Source organism: Phalangium opilio, unplaced genomic scaffold, assembly GCF_054372755.1.
Source record: "Phalangium opilio isolate 3A_F unplaced genomic scaffold, DU_Popi_V2 ptg000352l_1, whole genome shotgun sequence".
In the NCBI taxonomy this organism is placed as follows: domain Eukaryota; kingdom Metazoa; phylum Arthropoda; class Arachnida; order Opiliones; family Phalangiidae; genus Phalangium; species Phalangium opilio.
In genome coordinates, this window is record NW_028324228.1 from 3,965,264 (window position 1) to 3,985,538 (window position 20,275).

General features: G+C 40.9%; 1 protein-coding gene across 1 annotated transcript in view; it reads right to left on the bottom strand.

Annotated features, from left to right (window-relative positions):
* Positions 1-9,968, bottom strand: part of LOC149605070 (protein GPR107) — a 34,762-nt gene extending 24,794 nt beyond the window's left edge. Inside the window, exons 1-4 of the mRNA XM_089860373.1 lie at positions 9,645-9,968; positions 3,139-3,249; positions 3,004-3,054; positions 1,077-1,174 (exon numbers count right to left, since the gene is read on the bottom strand). Of these exons, the coding sequence (XP_089716499.1) occupies positions 1,077-1,174; positions 3,004-3,054; positions 3,139-3,249; positions 9,645-9,752 (368 nt within the window). The 5' untranslated portion in view covers positions 9,753-9,968. The remainder of the gene's footprint in view (positions 1-1,076; positions 1,175-3,003; positions 3,055-3,138; positions 3,250-9,644) is intronic.
* Between the last annotated feature and the right edge of the window lie 10,307 nt (positions 9,969-20,275).

Sequence of the window (20,275 nt, forward strand, 5' to 3'; positions counted from 1 at the left end):
CCTGTAGGCGGTTAAGAGGAAGGTAGTTTGCTTCTCAGTTTACACGTCGTCTACAGCCAAACCAAGGAATTGTTAATGAAGTGTACTTTTTGTTCTTACTCTATAGACCTTTGGTAACACTACTACTTCAAAATATAGTTCTTGACACGCCCTTACATAAAGCATTGTACACCCCTTTAAAATAAAATCTACCAAAAAGTTGTCGTCAGCTTGTTTGGGCTTAAATTCTAAACTCTTCATTTTATTAGCACTGGGTTTCAGTTTCTTACAGTAAAACACTCCAACCCTAACTTCAAAACGGTGGCTTGGATGGCAAAATGTCATACATCATTTTCGAATCAAAATCGCCCATAGAACACACTGTACTTCTGTTCCACCACCCTTTTGTGTACACGTTGTACATGGGAAAAAAATTCCTGTCTAAGTGTTGCACTATAGAGAGCTAATTACGGACGTTTTGGAAAAAGCGTACGGCATCTCGAAATCCAATTTGATTTCAAAATTCCATGAAATCCAACGGATTTCGTCGGATTTTGATATTTTTCCCGTGATTTCTTCAGGTTTTGCGATTTTTCCCTTGATTTTGTGATATTTCCCGTGATTTCATTGGATTTTGACATTTTTCTCGTGATTTCGTCGGATTTTGTTATTCTTTTGGATTTCGGGGATTTTTTAACGGATTTTGCGATTTCTTTACTGACTTTTGTTTCTGATTTTGTGATTTCGTTACTGATTTCGGATTTTTTATTGGATTTCGAAATCACCAAAAATAAGTTTGATTTTTTTTTTTCGGATTAAGGATTTCTGATTTTGTTATTGATTTCGGATTTCGCGGGTAGCGTACGGGATTTCGTGAATGACCGACCCCTCGGCTAATTAGCTCCTCCCTCAACTGAAATCTCTCTATAACTTTACTCAACATAGATTGCAGAGCTAAGATTACCCTTTAGTTCTATGACTGAGTTTGAAGAAAATGAATTTGGAACTCATTAGTCAAACTGACTGATTGTCCCATGACACTCTTATCACCAAGACAATTAATAATACCGCCATTCACTAATGTTGAATGAACTTACACGTTGTTTTCCGTATTTACAACAAATGAGATGATATTAACGTTGTTATCGAAACCCAGTGTTTCATCCAGCAGCAAACATGTTTCTTGATGGCTTTCCTTCAAGAAAAATTCATTCATGACATTAAAAAAAAATAATTACTACGCATACTAAGACTGTGTCGTAGGTGCCAAGATAAGAAAGAAATCGCTATAGACAGGGTTCATACAACTTTTGGAAAACAAATTTCCCTGAGATTTCCAGGTTTTTTCCCCATTTATTTCCCTGAGTTTTCCAGGGTTTTCCCGTATATTTAGTATCCTATGGAGCAAATGTTAACGAAGGAGGGGGAAGGGCAAATAGGACTATAATATACTCAAAGGACATCCCTGTATCTCTAGTAGAACCAGAGTTATGAGCCTCCAAAATTTAGTGTAATGTAAATCCTATGGAGGGTATGTTTAGGAACCGGTTTGATTCAAATTTCCCTGATTTCCCTGAATTTTACTAAAAATTCGAAATTTACCCGAGTTTTCCCTGAGGCTTTTGTCAACTATTTATTTCCCTGATTTTTCCAGGTTTTCCCTGTTTTCCAGGTTTGTATGAACCCTGTATAGAAGAGATGACCTCGAAAACACTTTGCGACTGATTAACATGCTATGCCAAAGCTAACCGGAAAAATTTGGTCAGGTTCAGAAATCACCATGCCAATATTTCACTTGGTTCTAAAACTACTACTACTGGTGTTTAGAGTCTACATAGAAAGGATTCTCTTTTTGGTTTCCAGTCCCTTAAAACACCTGGGGAACGCCCGGTAGATTAAAGGGTCTGTAAAATAATCGGCGGACCGATGAATTTTTTTTTTTAGGAACAAGTCGTCATAGCCCCGGGGCCGGGGTTAAGCAAAACGAAAGTCTTCATATCTTTCCGGGAAAATAGTGTTAAGGCATTTTTGTGTTATTCAGCCTTATCAGGCAGGTGATACAATTGGACCAATCACAGCGCCTTTGCTATTACTAGGGTCGAAGGTTCTAGCAAACACAGCCAAGGTTCACACAACTTTTGGAAAATAAATTTCCCTGAGATTTCCAGGTTTTTCCCCATAAACTGCCCTGAGTTTTCCAGGTTTTTCCCCATAAACTGCCCTGAGTTTTCCAGGTTTTTCCCCATAAACTGCCCTGAGTTTTCCAGGTTTTTCCCCGTATATGGAGTATCCTATGGAGCAAATATTAACAAAGGAGGGGGCGAATAGGACTATAACATACTCAAAGGACATCCCCGTATCTCTAGTAGAACCAGAGTTATGAGCCTCCAAAGTATATGTATTGTTAATCCTATGGAGGGAATGTTATGAACATTTTTCTTAATTACTCGGCCCCTGATTGACGCAAATTTCCCTGATTTCCCTGAATTTTACAAAAATTCGAAATTTTCCTGAATTTTCCCTGAGGTTTTTGTCAACAATTTATTTCCCTGACTTTTCAAGGTTTTCCCGGTTTTCCAGGTTTGTATGAACCCTGCACAGCGGGGGGGGGAGGGGGTGGCTCGGACTCTCGGGACTGGAGAAAAGCCCGGAGCGGGGCTGCTCACAACCAATCACAAGAGAGATTAACCGGATGTAAGGAACCGCTTTAGAACCACGATTTAATTCCTCATTTGCGCGTTTACATCAGCTGCTGATGTCAATGATTGTAGAAGGGGAGTAGAGGGCCTTTACTCAAAAACCAAAAAAAAAAATCAACGGGCCGCCGACTTCTTTACAGTCCCTTCAACTACTCCTTCACACATTAACATCACAATGGGTGCCAATGGGTGGGCTCTTCTATACACCGCTATACCAGGCACATAAATATTTTTGTTCTCTTAGCCTTATCTTTATACATTGAACGCAAACCAATAACCAAACAAAACTAAAACTAAATACACAGCGACATGTTTCATGTCTTACCAAATAAGGAGTAACACTGTTACTAAGAGTTCTTGTCAAACTGAATCCAAACTGTAAAAAAGAAGCGATTAGGTTATTTTATATATCACGCCGAGAGATCATTTTCATAGCTCGCGTATCAAAGCTACTAATCACCTTTCCAACTGTTGACTCGGGATTAAAGGATATTTTCTGAACATCGACTGACATTCTTCCTCCTTGGAAGAATCCAAATGTGCTGACGCTGAAGTACCTTCTTATATCATTCTGAAAATAAATTTATATTTCAAACTTAACAAAGTAAAAACAGAGATAGATGTAATTTTAAGAGTAGGAATGGAGAACGGTTAGTATTTACTTCAGTCCGACTCATAGCCCAGTAAAGAGCCCCTCCCTCCAACAAGTAACGAAAACTTTTAAATATTCTTATTGGCTCCTTTAAACTACGTTTTGATGACGTTGCTGACAGGGACGGCGAAAAATACGTAATTCCTTTTTACCTCTTTCGCTATGACCCGCCTCTTTTTTCATACCCCTCCTTCCCGTGGAAGGGGGTCCGGGATTATGACGCGCGCCCAGATTAACCTGTTCTCCATTCCTGCTTCTAAAATTACATCTATCTCTGGTAAAAGCAACTAACCCTCCCACTGCATATTAATAAAAAGAAATCCTATTAAAAACTTGCTTATAAAAAGAACTGCTACTTCATGGTTTTTATAATTTTACATAATTTTAAAGTAAATTTAAAATTTCGGAAGCTTTCGGACCGTGGTCCTTCCTCAGCTGTTACTACATCTAATTTAACTTAAAGTATTTTTCTTCGGTTACATTCTTTGCACCCTTTGGCTTAGCCTCGTCTCCATCTAAGGGATAGGATCACGTGACTAACAAATTTGACTCAAGTACCATCTGTCGTTGAGCGACGAAAATAAATCTCTTATTTTTCTGACTCTTGGGATAAAACAGGTTCTGCGCATGGCAAAATCAAGATAATCAGGTTATCCCTTTCTCGCCTCAAAACCCGAGAACGAGATCTGTGCCGTCAGAGAGAATTTATCATAGGGAGTGGAAACTGAGGAATATTATGTAGCTCAAAAATCACGTGATCAACAAAACTGGCCAGGTCTATTTCCGGTACTATTTTTTGTGGCCCCCTCCCTCTAGGGTGGGTCTAGAATGTTGCGGGAGGGTCTAGGGGGGATGGACACTACCTTTTTAGGGAAAGGGAAACTTCTGACTTAAAATAACTCCAAATGGCGCCAGTCGCACTCGAAATCGCGAACCCTTATTGGGTAATTGTACAACCAACAGTGATTGAGGGTAAACTTTAAAATTAAAGGAGTGTCATGTGACCGGAAATTTACCTGGCCAATTTTAGCGTCGCAACCTACTTGTTTGAGCTACATTGTATTTAGCACTGTCAAGGGCAAAAGCTTCCACTCCCTATAATAAATTCTCTCTGGTGCCGTTATAAAAATTCAAAAGATTTGTTGGTTGGGTCTATTGGTCTTCATTCGATTATTGTTTACTGAGCTGGAAACCCCCACAACCGTTTATATTTATCGCCCCTTAATTTGTCTAAATTAAACTTCCCCCTTGTGGCCTATCTCTAATGAATATTGCTTCTTAAAAATTTCTTTTAAACAATCCAGTTTCTTGACATAAAACCTTCGTTGTGTTCCAGTTGATATTAGGGGTTCCCCCCCCCCGTATGTAAATGTAATGATAGTCTATTTTTTTTTACACAATATTTTTGTAATGTTTTGTCTTTTTTTAACCCCAAAGACGAAAAAAAAATCCTTCGAAATTAAAAATATCATAAACAAAACAGTCTTGAAAACAATAGAGCTATTTCAATTCGGGGGGAAAGGAGAGCTTTTGAGGCGGGGTTTCGCCAGTCCCCGCCTAGGCGCCATATTGTGCGCGAAATTTAGCATAGTTCTTCAGCGGCCCGCACGGAGGGAGGGTGAAAACCGGCTCCGTTTATTGGCAGGCCCAACTGTGACGTTTCCCCCCTTCAACTGATATAGCTCTATAGGGGCTACGTCATGCAACGTCACGCTACCTTCCATTAGTGCTAAAAACGTACCACATGGTTCGTACAAAGTTTTTGGAATGAAATTCCCTGACTTTACCAGGTTTTCCATGACTAAATAGGGACTTGGCAGTACTACGTCATGCAACGTCACCCTACCTTCCACTAGTGCTAAAAAACATACCAGGAGGAGGGGCTTATGTAGCTTTAACTCTGTAAAAAAACATACCATAATGGCGCTGGGGGCGGAGTTAAGTAGAATTGCCAAGTCCCTATTCCACAAATTTCCCTGACCATATGCAATAACGTACATGGCGAACATATAAGAAAACAAATCTAAATTCAGTCGAATAATTTTTGCACGAGTTATTGTTATAACAATTAGCCAATTAATTCGTTTAAATTTAACTTTAATTTAACTTAAAATAACCGGAGCGAGCGAAGCGAGGTCTGCGATTTTGGGGCTATGGTCAAATGTCAGAGAACAGATTTTCTGTTATCCAGACTTAAATTTCCCTCCAATATACTTTTTTCTGACATTTTAGGCCCATTTTCAATTTCCCTGACTTTTCCAGGATTTCCTTATCGTGTACGAACCCTGTACAAGGAGGAGGGGCTTATATAGCTTTCATTCTGTAAAAAATACCATAATGGCGCTGGGGGCGGGGTTAAGACGGAATTTCCAAGTCCCTGGTCGAAGGATTGATAATATTTTTGAATTTTTTTTTTTTTAAACCCTTGCATTTTTCACTTCATATTTAGAGTATGGTAGTCAAATTTGAAACCGTAAATCTCAACAAGATATCAAATTGCTCCATGATGCGTCAGGCAGAGCTAGACGTATCCCTTACACTCTAAGCCACCAACAACGGGAAGCACTCCGATGCACTTATTAATATTTAAAATGCTGTGTATTCCAAGTCAAAATTATTTAACTTTTTCACCTAACAACTGGTTACGGGGAAGAGATAGTCTGACGTCACGCAGCCCCCTCGGGTGGGCATTTTTGGGCGTAGAATACGGTTTCCAGCCGTTAGGGGAATGAAACTCCAGTAAGAGATAGAAGGGTGCGACGTTTCAGGGTCAGAACTGTTAGCTCCCTATAGAGCTATTTCAGTGGGGGAAAAATTTCGTCTGCTACGAAAATTGGGCCTGCCTTTGAGTGTAGGGCGGCCATTTTATGAGGGTTTTCTCTATGGGCAAATAGCATTGGTGACGTAGCTATTACCCCCTCTGAAATAGCTCTATTGCGATATGGAATGCTCTACCCAAGGAAATTCGCTAACAGCGTTGACATTGTTTAGTAACAAATAAAAAAAAATTACAAGCTGTACACCATTTTCAATGATTTTAATTTTTATATTTGTTTGTTACTGCGTTCTTTGATGTACATTTAAATTTTTTGTCCATTTGTAGATGCGAGTATTTAAGTTTTTGAAGAATACATTTTGACTCTCAATTGACATATACCATCAATCGCAGTCAAAATTTAAAAGGCCCTCATTCCCGCTAAAAGGCCTTAACTCGCCACAACTAACTGCACTCAACCATCCAGTGTAGCGTTTCCAAGGCCAAATCAGCAGTGAAAAGGTTTGTGTAGCACCCCTTATCCCTAAGTAAGACGCTAAACACCCCCACCCCATATACAAACCAACAAACAAGGCTTACGTTACTTTGGTGCAATTTTTGGGCCTTACATTACACAGTTCCAAAAGCTTGGTGTTCCCCAGTTTTAAAGGGATAGGATCAACGTTTTCCGACTAGTACAAGTTGAGGGCAGTTTTAGGTAAAAAAAAATGTGCCTAAAATTATGTGTGCCAAAAAAAAATTCTAATTAAAACGTTTAAAATTAAGAAAAGTACGTTAGATATTTTGAAATTCAAACTAGCCGCGAAATACTGCCCAACTTGTTTTTCACACTATGACGTTGTAAATGTCTCTTGATTCATTGGTTGTTTGGAAATAGGAGAATGTAGGGGAACTCAAGTTGAGGGTAGTAGGTTTTTTTTCCGTCGTCTGCTACAGGAGCCAAATAGAAAATGTAATCGTCGACGTCGAGTCGTAGCTCGGAATCCGAAATATCAGACGGGCCTGACTCTGTAGTAGAATCCGATAGTTTAGACTCGGTTGAATCTTTCGAAATTCGTGAGTCAAGTGAGGAAAATTCAAATTCGGATAATGAGGGTCAGGAAGAATTTGGTATTCAACCTTACCAATTTGAGCCTTTGCTTCCGGGAGAGCCTGCTGTGGAAGGCGAAAACTTGCCTGCGATGGAAGTCAAAAACAACGCACTTTCTAGGACATTTTGGCAAAGGCTTAGTTTCCATGATCGATTTTTTATTCTAAGTGGCCCTAAATTCAAGCTTTTAAGATTTATTTTTCAAATTAAATGTGCTAAACCTCTTACTTAAACGATTTAATTGCTATGAAACTATTTAGCTTCTTTCACGCCTCTCAAAACACGTAATCCGAAATAAAAGTTAAGGCCAAGTTTATTTGTGATCCACAAGTGAAATAGTATGAAAACTACTGTTAGTCGTAAAGCTACCATATCTTCAAATAAGAGGAGCGTATGGAGGGGTGGGTAGATGTTTCAACCGTGTTTTTGCCAAACGACGCAGGAGGGGGTAGTGATCGGAGCAGTCCCAAAAAACAATACTTTTAAAAATTAATTAAAAATAGTTAAGTTATTAAAAGTATCAATATATATATATATATTTGAAAACGTAATTTTAGGTTCTATCTGATTTTAAAATATGAAATTTTTTCATTAGTAGCCAAAACATCGATTCTATCCCTTTAACTACTTTGCCCCAGTTTACGTTACATAATGCAGGCCAAAAAAAGATGTCATTGGATTCTCAACTATTTTGGACAGCAGTTTTTCAGACCTCACAAACTTAGGTCAAACTACAACCCTGTTGGCCTGAATAGAGAGCTTTCAGATGGGATAGTAGTACGTCACACCATGGAGGAAGGATACGAGCTATGGGCTCTATAGGAGAGGCCAACTAATAGGCGCGCGAGAAGCCAAAAAGGGTCACGGTGGCGCCATAGAGTGCTGTCAGAAGCGCCGGTGTGACGTCACCCATGCTGTTTTCCCATAAAGAAAAAACGGTAACTGTCATGGCCGCCCATTGCTAAAGGCAGACTCGTGACGTTTAACCTTGGATCTGACGTCACAACTGACAGTACTCTATAGCTCGTATCCTTCCTCCATGATCACACCCTCCCAAGTCTTACCACTGTTCTGGTAGCCAAATTGTGTGGTCTCAGTTTCATTCCTGCTTTAAACCCACCAATATGGCAGCGTAAATTATGTCACGAGACTCAGCTCCTCCTCCAACTGAAACCCGAAGACAGTGCTAAAAATACTTGGTAGGCATTTATAAGCTATTCTGGAATTGAAACCGGGCAAGGGCGGTTAATTAGACCAAGAAATTGGGCCATTATGTTACTATAATTTTATACTGTTAGTATCCCTAGTCTCATTTAATATACCGCACTGTGTTTCTTAGCATTGTTTTAATTATTTTACAACTCATTCTGTATCCGATGTTCGTACACAAGCCACTCTGCTGGCTTCACGAACAGTGCCCAAATAAATAAATAAATAAATAAATAAATAAATAAATAAATTCAGAGTCACAATAGGGACTTGGCAAATCGGGCTTAACTCCGCCCCCAGCGCCATTATGGTATGTTTTTTTAACAGAATGAAAGCTACATAAGCCCCTCCTCCTGGTATGTTTTTTAGCACTAATGGAAGGTAGCCTGACGTTGCATGACGTAGTACTGCCAAGCCCCTATTGATGCGAAGGTCAGAAGCATGATGATAAAATTGGCAATAACTGAAATCTTAATAGAGTAATTTTTGCTGAGGGGGGTGAGACGTCAATGGTTTTTCAGCCAATGAAATTAACAAGCCAACAGATGGAGTCACCTTCTGGTGGCTATAGAGCTCATGTTAAATTCTGCCGCCAAAATGGCGAATGGGCGGAGTTTAATGTCACCCTCCCCGTAACCGATATTACTCTATTCTAAATGGCCAAATATGAATTACTTCCTCTAATTGGAAAGGTCGAAACGCGACTTCCCCATAAATAGGATGATATTAGTGTCATAGAGCGACAATGAGTTCTATCATGAGTAGCTAAATGTGTCCTTTCTTCTGACATTATCAACAATAGCCACCACCAATAACAAAATATTACTAAATTGGATGGCGTTTTACCCCCAAAATACTGCTATATTTTCGAAATTATTGCCCAATAAGCAGTTTTTTGTCGCCTTTCCACAATAGACTAATGGCACCCCATGTTATTTCCCCATAGAGCTTAATACAGTCGAAGCAGAGGGCTGCCATTACCCTATTCTGCTAGTATTTCAGTTTCTATCAAACTGAGTCCATCTCTTAGCCACTCGACTTATTCACGGTGGGAGTTGCGATCTTCGACTTTTATAAACACACATGTTCTATTGGAACGAACCCCAACCCATGAACTACATGGCTATGTTTACCATTTTCCACAAACAAGCTTTATGCAGCCTACTTTGTTAAAACATCAGTGATCTTACTATCTTCAGTTAACGTCGGAAATTATTAATTAAGTAACGTGATAATTACCGTTAATGTAAGATGATGATTCCTCGATAAATTACCAGGTAACAAGGATAACGCAAGCACGAAGAAAAGAAAACAATGCAGAGGTTCATAAAGCTTCATTTTCAACATTTGAAAGTTAAAACTCAACTTAAGCCTAGGCTTAACAAAATACTGCAGTCTCTCAGAGTCTCTAGAAGATTTTCATTGAAACGTAGTATATTCAGTTCCACAGCTACAGACTATCTATTCTAACCAGGCCAGCAAATGCAGTAGTGTGTGTTCTGGATGGCAAAAATTATGCAGTTTTCCACAGGGTCGGAAATAAGAGCAATTTTACGCCGTTGCTATTTAGCCCCGACAATTAGGGACGAGAGTGACGCGCTATTTAGCCCGAAAATCGGGACTCCTAAATTTACGAGGGGTAAATAGCAATCGCCGCGCGGCCAGCACTATTATTCCCGAAAATCTGAGCCCCTATTTTCGGGGCTAAATAGCCTTGATGCGGCTGCCTGCTATTTAACACTGCAAACAACGTAGCCCCGAATTCCGGGGGCAATTAGCCTCGGCCGCGCGGCGATTGCTATTTGCCCTGAAAATCGGGGCTTTGAATATTCAGGGGCAGATAGCAAATCGGGGCTAAGTAGTGTCCCAAGCAGTTCTGAGCTATTTTTTTACTGAAAATCCTGGCTAAATAGCGCGACACTATTTTCCCCCTCCGGTAAACACCTAGATCATCGTCAACTTGATTGTGCAAAATAGTGTCGCATCTCCACAGTCAAGCACAGGGTAGGAAATAAGACAGGTTTACAAGTCCAAAACCAGTTTATTAATTGCTCGGACCAGTTTATATATTTCAAAACTTGGGGTCAGTGGTCCCAGAGACCACTTTTGATTGCTTGACTCAAGCAATCAAAACTTGGGGTCAGTGGTCCCAGGGACCACTTTTGATTGCTTGACTCAAGCAATCAAAACTTCGGAAAATTTATTGGTCAAACTGTCCAATGACCCTCTTAGTTTTTAAAAAAATTATGGAACATTTAAAATTTTATTGGACAATGTCCAGTGTCCTGTGCTTATTTCCGGCCCTGGTTTTCCACTGGCTGCCAGCAATATGCTACCATGGAGCAGTATTACAGGAGACTTAGATACAATTAAGGAAATTTTGAATGAAACTTTCTTCTCACTCTAATAAATCTACTCCATGGAAATGTGCATGGAAAAATTCCCGTCCAAGAGAGGGAGAGAGAAAGACCAAGCAGAGTCCTTGACGAGAAAATAGCAAACAAGACGGAGCGTTTAGACACAAAAAATGTATTTATTGGACAAAAAATGTTAAAAGAGAAAAAACCCTATCACATCAAAATCGGTAGGAAATTAGCAATTCATGAAATATCCTAAAAAATTCGGAAAAATCTTAGTTTTCGGTAGATCAGACTAAATATCGGTAGATTATACCGATTTTTCGGTAGGTTCGCCACCACTGACAGTCTGGGAAATAGCACACTTCCTCTGTCCAAAACCAGTTGTTACCATAGACATTATAACACTATTAAGAACCTAGACAATCTATTGCGAGGGGGGTCTCGCGACATTCTGTTACGAAAATTTCCATCCCACCCCTTCGCGTGTGTGATAGGGTTTTTGATACGTGGCGCCCCTATCGGCGAGCGATGGAGCTATTCAATTTGAACAAAAAATAAATACCGTAATGTTTCATCTTGCAAATGTTTTAATTCTCTGTTAATAACATCTCTTTATTCTACAAACACTTTTCCTTCCATTAATTAATACGGAAATTAATAAAAATTAATTAAATATAAAACGTCCCCGGCGGGATTCGAACCCGCGTTGTCTCCCTCCCAAGTACTGACCGCGCTCGAAGCTGCTTAACTTCGAGAGTTAACATGGGGTTAGTAATATTTTAGTTTACCTCGCCGCATGTAGATAGCGCTACAAGCAACTCACCCTATCACACCTTGGATGAAAAATAGTTACACTAATATAGTGTAACTATTCTTCATCCAAGATCACACACGCGAAGGGGCGCTTCCATTGAACCCGAATCAAAGCTGAAAATTCAACTGTTCCTCTTGTATCTCTATGGTTGTTACCAGTTTATTAATGGCTTGGACTAGTTTTTAAATTCGAGAAGTGGTGGTTACTGCAAATCTATAGGAGAACAAAGGCGGGGACCAGCCCGGAGACCAGTTTATAATTTCGCACACTAGGGGGTCACTGGTCCTAAGGACTAGTTTAAAAAATATCCTCATTTCCCGGACTGCCACTGACCTTCAGCTTTAAATAATCTTGACCGTAGCCCACTTGATCCACCAAGATCACGGACGAAGGCTGCTAGGCATATAGAGATATTTCAATTCTGGCGATAGGAAAGTTTTCAGGCGTGGATTCGCCAGTCCCCGCCCAGGCGCCTTATGGTGCTCGAAATTTAGCATTGAGTTCTTCAGCCAGGGATAAGTGAGTTGAGATGGATTGGAAATGATGATGGGCGACCTGCGGCACCGTATCTCTCCCAATGTACCTCGCGCACACCGCTACCCTTCGGTAGGCGATTGCTAAGTGCTGCCGCGTAGCGCCATTTTATTTGTACGAGAGCTAGTTTCTATTTTTCAGATAGAGGGAGCGCCCTTTACAATTTCATCCATTACGAGTGACGTACGACCCTACCTAACCGCTGAGGATGCTGGGAGGACTACGGTGCCGTAGGTGGGGGTACACAGGCAACGCTATAGGTATGGGGGTTTCCACTCCACTCCTCTCTCCTTCAAGCTTCAGCGGCCCGCACGGAGGGAGGGTGATCAACGGCTCCATCCATTTATTGGTAGTACAGCGCGAAATATGAAAGTTAGGTAATTGAAGCTCTGTAAGTGGAGCCTTTGATATCTAATAAATGGAATATTGATCAATTTCTTATTAAATACGTGTTTTTAATTGGAAATTGGAATTATATGTTATTAGTTATTGAAGTAACGCATAATATGAAAATTTTTTAAATTTTAATATGGGTCGAAAATTCTCAGTAGAAAAGTTTTTTTTTCTTTTGCTCTTTGTCCGTTTATGGCTAGGGACATATTGCCATAGAGCCATGTAATCTCGTTGATTTAAGTGGTGTTAAGGTATTCTAATAGTTTATGCTTGAAAAAATGCGTCAAGATTGTTAACACTGGTAGAAATGAAAATGTTAAGTGGCATATGTAAGTACTAGCTTTTAACCCGCGGCGTCGCTCGCGTGTAATAAGAACTCGGCGTTGCCCGTCAGCCCGTCGGGACAGTTTTCATTACTTTTCATGCGGACATTATTCCATATAGAAGGGTTTTTAAATTTTAGGCCACCATTTAAACAGATGGCAACAAATCGAACCCGAAAGACCATTCAGCCCGTCTATAGGTTAAAGGAAACCATTGTACTAAATATTTGTGAAATCGGTTGAAACGCGCGGACTTTATTGCAAGGAGAATATTTTCTTACATTTCTGGGCGCCATTTTAAAAGATGGCGACAAATCGAACCCGAAAGACTATTTAGCCCGTCTTAAGGTTAAAGTAAACCAGTGTATTAAATATTTGCGAAATCGCCTGAAACGCGCGTACTTTATTGCAAAGAGAATATTTTTTACATTTCTGGGCGCCATTTTTTAAGATGGCGGCGGATTGGAAAAATCTTTCTTAGTACGCGCCTACTACTTATGAGTAACGTTCCTGCAAAGTTTCAGCCTTCTAGGGCAAGCGGTTTGGGCTGGGCGTTGATTATCAGTCAGTCTGTCAGTCAGTCAGTCAGTCAGTCAGTCAGGACTTTGATTTATATAGATATAGAAGATATAAGTATAGAAAATTAATAAATATTTAGATAGTTCATCACTTCTTGAAATGTACGATTAAGATTCCCTAAAAAATTTGGAATTACTAAAACCATGAGTACCATAATTACCCCTGATAAGTAAAACACGCCCGTTGGACTAATGTAACCGGCATTGAAATTTCAAACAAATTTTCTCGGTGCTGCGTACAGAGCGATCTCGCGTGCGTAGCAAATACAGTGTTGCCAATGTTTGAAAGTGGATTTTCCCACTTCCATTTGAAAAATTTCCCACATTTCCCACACCCCCTTTTTAGCCCCGCCCCCAGCTAAAATATGGTGGAAACGTTACAGTCATATTTATCTGTACTATTTTTTCCTACTAGGTTTAATATGGAATATCACTGCTCATGGCTTTGACAATATGTACAAATGCGCCAAAACGCTATAAAGCTTTAAAATTCTCAAAATATGCTACTTTTTTCCAGCGCCAAATTTAAAGTCACCGAATTTATTTCGAAATATCGCTTGCAACTATTTAACCGAGCAAATTTTTCGAAAATTCAATAATTTTAACTACATATTCTGCACTATTAACACTTAAACTCGAAAATTCCCACATTTAACCAATTTTGGAAAAAAATTACCTTTTTCCCACAGAGCCTAAAACCTTACCAAAATTTCCCACGATGTGGGAAATTTCCCACACATTGGCAACACTGAGCAAATATTTTGAGTGTGTACGAGGCGCGTAAAGGCCCGTTCAGACGACACTCTTTTTCTCGCTACGCTCGCTGTGCTGAGCTCATCAGATTTTCTGGCTTCACCAGCCTCTAGAAAATGCACTGTTCAGACGGCCAAAATTTTCCCATTCTTGATCTCGGGAAAGCGAGAAAATAGTTTGAGAAAATTCAACTTTTTTTCTCTCTTTGCTCGGCACAGCCAATATAGTGCTTCCGAAAATGACGTCACTCTTTGTTGTGTAGTCTGTTACTCTGTGGAAATGTGTTTTCACTAGTTCGAATCTCATGAAATTTCAGTGAGAGGTATATTGAAGGGTTTTAAATTATCGTGCAAAGTTTTAAAACGAATAGTTCTATTCTTAATAATTTCCTAGGTTAGTAAATAGGTTGTGATTGTTCACAAACAAAATTTTAATGAATTTTTAGGAAAACAACTAATTGTTTTAAAACTTTGCACGATAATTTATAACCCTTCAATATACTTATCACTAAAATTTCAAGAGATTCGAATTAGTGAAACCGAAGAAAACACACCAGCTCCACAGAGTAGCAGACTACACAACAAAGAGTGACGTCATTTTCGGAAGCACTCTATTGTCTGTGCCGAGCAAAGAGAGAAAAAAAGTTGAATTTTTTTCAACTTTTTTTCTCGCTTTCCCTAGATCAAGAATGAGAAAATTTTGGCCGTGTGAACAGTGCATTTTCTAGAGGCTGGTGAAGCCAGAAAATCTGCTGAGCTCAGCAGTAGTCCAGTGCAGGGCCGGAAATAAGGAAAATTTCTTATAGGACATGTGTCCAGTGACCCCCTATTTGACTGGAAAATTTATTGGACATTGTCCACTGGCGTGTGCATAAATAGTGTCGCATCTTCATAGTCAAGCTATCAAACCTATGGAAAATTTATTGGTCAAATTGTCCAGTGACCCCCTTAGTTTTTAAAAAATTATGGGACATTTTAAAATTTTATTGGACAATGTCCAGTGTCCTGTGCTTATTTCCGGCCCTGGTCCAGTGCCGTCTTAAGGCATGGGCTATATGGGCTATAGCCCAGGGCCCCGCGTGAATTAAGGGCCCCAAATTCCTTGTTCAAGGAGTAGGCAATACGTAACTATGACCGTTGCGTATCTAACCAAAATCTCTGCGGACCCCCTTTCTAAAGAGGTTCATGGCCTACCCTAGGTTCCATGGCTACAACCACCCTTCTCAGATGAACTCGCACATGTTTACAGAGAGAAAAGTATACCTAGCCCAAGCTGCATCCATGTCATCGATCTATTCTCTTACTCAGTTGACTTTAATTTAGGAGAGCTAAATTTTTCTTTAGTGTTCCGACCGACTGAAAAATCAAAACATTAGTTCCCGTTCGTAACATCAAAGAATCAGTCTGATTAGTAACATGTCACCCAATTTTGCTTTAGCGGTTAGCCGAATTGAAACAGTTTATTAAATCCAATCAACTCAATGTCATTCAATCTAAACTGTCTTTTCACTCTACTTTACTTAACTAAAGTATCTACCGACGCATCCCAAGTTTGTTGTAATATTTAAGTTTTACTTTATTGAGCTACATTAAAATCTTTTACAGTCCAAATAGAGACCTAGTCTTTTAAGAGGTTACACCGTTACTGCCTAGATTCAATACACCGTAAGCCTCTTTCTAAACTCGGATCACATGACTCGGGAGGTCATGTGATTATGTTAAGAGTCTCGAGTCATGTGACATTGTAACATCTTTCTTTTTTTTAAGTCTATTGGAATCTCTTTGGTGGTATAATGGGTCGTCCACGTTGGGTGGTGCGATGTGGGTGCACTGCCGTATGTTGGGTTGGAAGGATGTTGATGTGGCGTGTTGCAGGTCTATTAGATACGGCTAAGATAGGGTTGTTATCTGGGCGTTGAATTCTTTCGTATGTGTGAAAGGTTTTTGGCATGTCGTTGTTATGGTTAGTGGTGATTGTGTGATGTGCTGGTGGTGACGTGGTGACGTAACAGTTGTCGCTTTTGTTGGTTCTCTGTAAGTCCTCTGGTGGTGGTGATGTGTTATTGATTGTCGTAGATGTTTTTGTCTGAGTCAGTGTTGTTCCTGTCCTCGGTGGATGTTGATCAATCGGGTTTGGCATAAGTGTTGAAGGTGCAGGACGTGGTGGGGACCGTCTGCGTTGAAAAATTCTGGTGTGGTAGGTAGCGGCGTTGTTGTTGCTTTGTGCTTTGAGGTCTGGAAGTTGATGTAATGAAGTTTTGTTGTTGGGGAAAGGTCGTATCTTGGTCTGAGGAGCATTCTTGTGCGTCGGTAATCTTTTCCGTTGGTGGTCTCTATTCGGTATGAACGTGGTTCGTGCGCTTTGGCTGTAATTGTCGCTGGTACCCAATTTCGTCGTCCCTTCTGGACGTAAATGGCTTGGCCTGGGTTGAGTGGAGCCAATGCTGTTGTTCGTTTTGCGTTGAATCGGTTTACCATTTCTTGTTGTTGTTCTGTCATGGTCTTTTTAGCCCGTTGAATAGGATATTGAGGTTGTAAGTGTTTGCTCATCATTGTCAGCGGCGTTCGTAGCTTCCGACCCATCGACAGTTCAGCTGGCCACGGACAGTTCGCCCTTGGTGTAGTTCTATGTTCTAATAATACCGTTTTTAGATCCTTTCCATCTTGCTTCGCTTTGATGATAGCGTTTTTCATGGTCTGTATCATCCTTTCCGTTAATCCGTTGGATTGTGGATAGTAGGGAGATGATGTAATGTGGCTTGTGCCCCAACTGTTCAGGAATAGGGCTAGATCGTTGCTGTTGTACGGTGAGCCATTGTCCGAAATTAATCGCTGTGGTGGGCCGTGTCTAGCAAAAATTGGATTTAAGAATTGTATTACAGCGTGAGTGTTGGTATGTCGTAGTTCTTGTAATTCGACGTAATGCGAGAAGTAATCGACGAGGATGATATACTTTTGTGATGCGATCGTGAATATGTCGGTGCCCGCCGTTTCCCATGGTCGTGAGGGTATTGGATGAGCCATCATGGGCATTGGTGCGTTGGCACGTTGTCTTGATGCGCAAATTGGACAAGTCTTGATGTAGTTGGTGATATCCTGTGTGATGTTTGGCCAGTACACATGTAATTTGGCTTTGGCTATGCAGGCGTTTGTTCCTAGGTGTGTCACATGAATGTTTTCGAGGATTTCATGTTGCATGGCCTTCGGTACGACCAATCTTGTGCCACGGAATAAGAGTTCTTCCTGATAATGTAACTCGTCCTGGTGAGGCCAATACGGTTTGCAGTTGGGTGGTAGTGTCTTTATGTGTTTGGGCGATCCTTCTTTTACGTAGTTTATAATTGTTTGTAGGGTGGAGTCGTCCCGTGTCATCCGTTGGTAGCGTTCTTGTATAGCTTAGTGCATGTTAGTTATTAGTGCGTGAACAGCAGCGTAAGGTCCGTCAAGATCGGGAGTCTATCAAAGTTTGTCGTTGTGGGGCTCTAGAGAGCATGTCCGCGATTAACAATTGTTTGCCTGGAACGTAGGTTAGATTGACTTGGTATCTGAATAATCGCATTATCAGCCGTTGTAAACGGGGTGAGATCAGATGGAGTAGTTTTTGTAGAAGTCCTATTAGAGGATTGTGGTCAGTCTGGACAGTAAATCTAGTTCCGGCAATAAAGTAGTAGAAGTGCTCACACGCGTATACTATTGCCAATAATTCCATCTCGATCTGGGCATATCTTTGCTGGGTTGGCGTAAAGGACGTCGACGCGTACTCAATGGGATGACCGTTTTGCAAGAGTACAGCTCCTACTCCATATGGGCTCGCGTCCACTGAAAGCGTGATGTGACTGTTGGGGTCAAAATATGCCAGTACTGGTGTGGTGGAGGCGAGTGTTTTTAGGTTTTCGTAGTGATGTTGGTGTGTGGCTTCCCATTTGTAGACGGCGTCTTTTTTTAACAGTGTCCTTAGTGGTGCTGTGTCGTTGTTGGCATGTGGAATGAATTTGACTATATGAAATTAATCATACCCAAAAAGCTTTGTAATGCAGGCTTGTCTGCCGGAGGAGGTAATGAGGTAGGTTCACGGGTAGTTGAGCGGTTTTCAAAAGAGCGTTTTGGAATAAAGCGGTTCCCAAAACCGCGGTTGCTGTTTCCGCGTTTCTCAATACAGCGCTATTTCCCAAAACAGCGGTTGCTGTTTCCGCCCAAACTGTGATTGATAGGGAGGGAAATCTCTATTATATTAAGTATATAGAACAAAGAACAATATTATGCAAAAAGGAGTAATGTTATATCGGAAGTAAATATAAAATATAATTTTTTTGGAAAAGGCATATTATTTTGGGAAGTTATTGAAGATAAACAACAATATTTTGGAAAAGGCGTACTTTCGTACGCTCAAGATATAAACGCTGTAATCAAAATGCGCTAAAACGAGAACCGGCTATAATGGTAAACGCGTTTATGAAAAAGCCGTTTTGGACAATACTGTTTTGATAACACGCCCAATCGATAACATACCAATGAGGTTATGGCTTGAACTTTCCCTGGGTCCACGTGTATTCCGGTTGACGTGAGAACGTGGCCGATGTAGGTTGTTCTAGAGACGGCCAGCTGGATCTTTTTGTGTTCTAGGATCTTGATTAATGAACGATTGTGGGATTGCAAATCCTTAGTGCCGATTAAGAAATCATCTGTGGAGATATGAACATCAGGAAAGTGTTTTTTAGGATAGATGCGCTGAAGCGTAGCTTGGCAAACTTCTGATCCGGTGGTGATACCCATGGGTAGGCATGTGTAACGAAATTGTCCTTCTGGGGCAGCAAATGTACACAGTTTGGAGCTCGTTTCATCTAGTTCAATCTTCCAAAATGCGCAGTGAACGTCCAATACGGTGAATACAGTGGATCCTTTGAGTTCAGCAAAGATTTGATGGGATGTAGGAACTGGGAATGGCACTCGCTTTATGACTTTATTTAACCTTAGGGGATCGAGGCATTTTCGTACGTCTCCTTCCTTCTTCGGAACCACCACCATTGGGTGGATCCAATCTACCTCTTCCGTAACAGGGACTATAATACCTTTGTTTAGTAGCTTGTTCAACTCCTTTCACACAGGTTCTTGAAGTGCGATAGGAATTTTATGTGCCATTGCAATGTATGGGGTTGCATGTGGTTGGAGCTGTATAGAATGTTGTCCCGGCAGCTTGCCTATGTCTCCAAAAACTGTGTTGTATTGTTGAAGGATTTCTTGAGGAGTAATTGAGGTGTAGGTCGGATCAGGTTCAGATAATGAGTCAAGTACATCGATATATCTTGGTGGTGGACCCAGCGGTTGGCGATGGTGTTCGATAAGTCCTAAATGGAACGCTGCTGCAGCTCCCAATATAGGGGTGCGATCTTCTTTAACGATGTAGAATGGGCAGATGGCTGTTGCGTTATAGGATGTGCAGGGGAGATCCAGTATACCCTCAATTGGGACCGGGTGGCCTGAATAAGCCAATACTGTATGAGTGGATGGACGCATGGTGGGACGTTTGGGCAGAGTATTGAACATTTGTGTCGTGATAATATTAACTTGCGACCCGGTGTCCACTTTAAACGTTGTGGGTTTATCGAATAAGTAAAGTTGGTCATAAATTTCATCTTCGGCGTGACATCGAAGTGAGCGCGGTGAACGTTCCTATGGAACGTGAAGAGAGTCAGTTTCCAAAGTGATGCAATAGGTGAGGGTATCCAGATGATGCGTGTGGTCTTCGTGTTCCGGATCTTGATAGTACTCTACATCTGGGGTATACTGCTCTGTGTACCGACCGGTTTCTTGAAGGGAACAGGTCTTCCGGCATTGGGCGCGCCAGTGACCTCTGATATTACAGCCTAAACATTTTGTGTTTCTGGCAGGACAAGGGCGGTCAAGGTGACTAGTGCCGCAAGTGGGACACATGTGCTGACGTTGAGATTCATAGGTAGAGGCTTGTTTGCGTCGATTATTATACGGTCGTGTCAGTGATCTTTGAGGATGTTTGGTAACGTGGTACGTTGGGAGGTCCCCTGTCACGAGGTCGTTGCTTATGATGTCTTTGGCGGCTCATTGCGTCGACGTTGGCAGGTTCAAGAGCTGTATTCAGT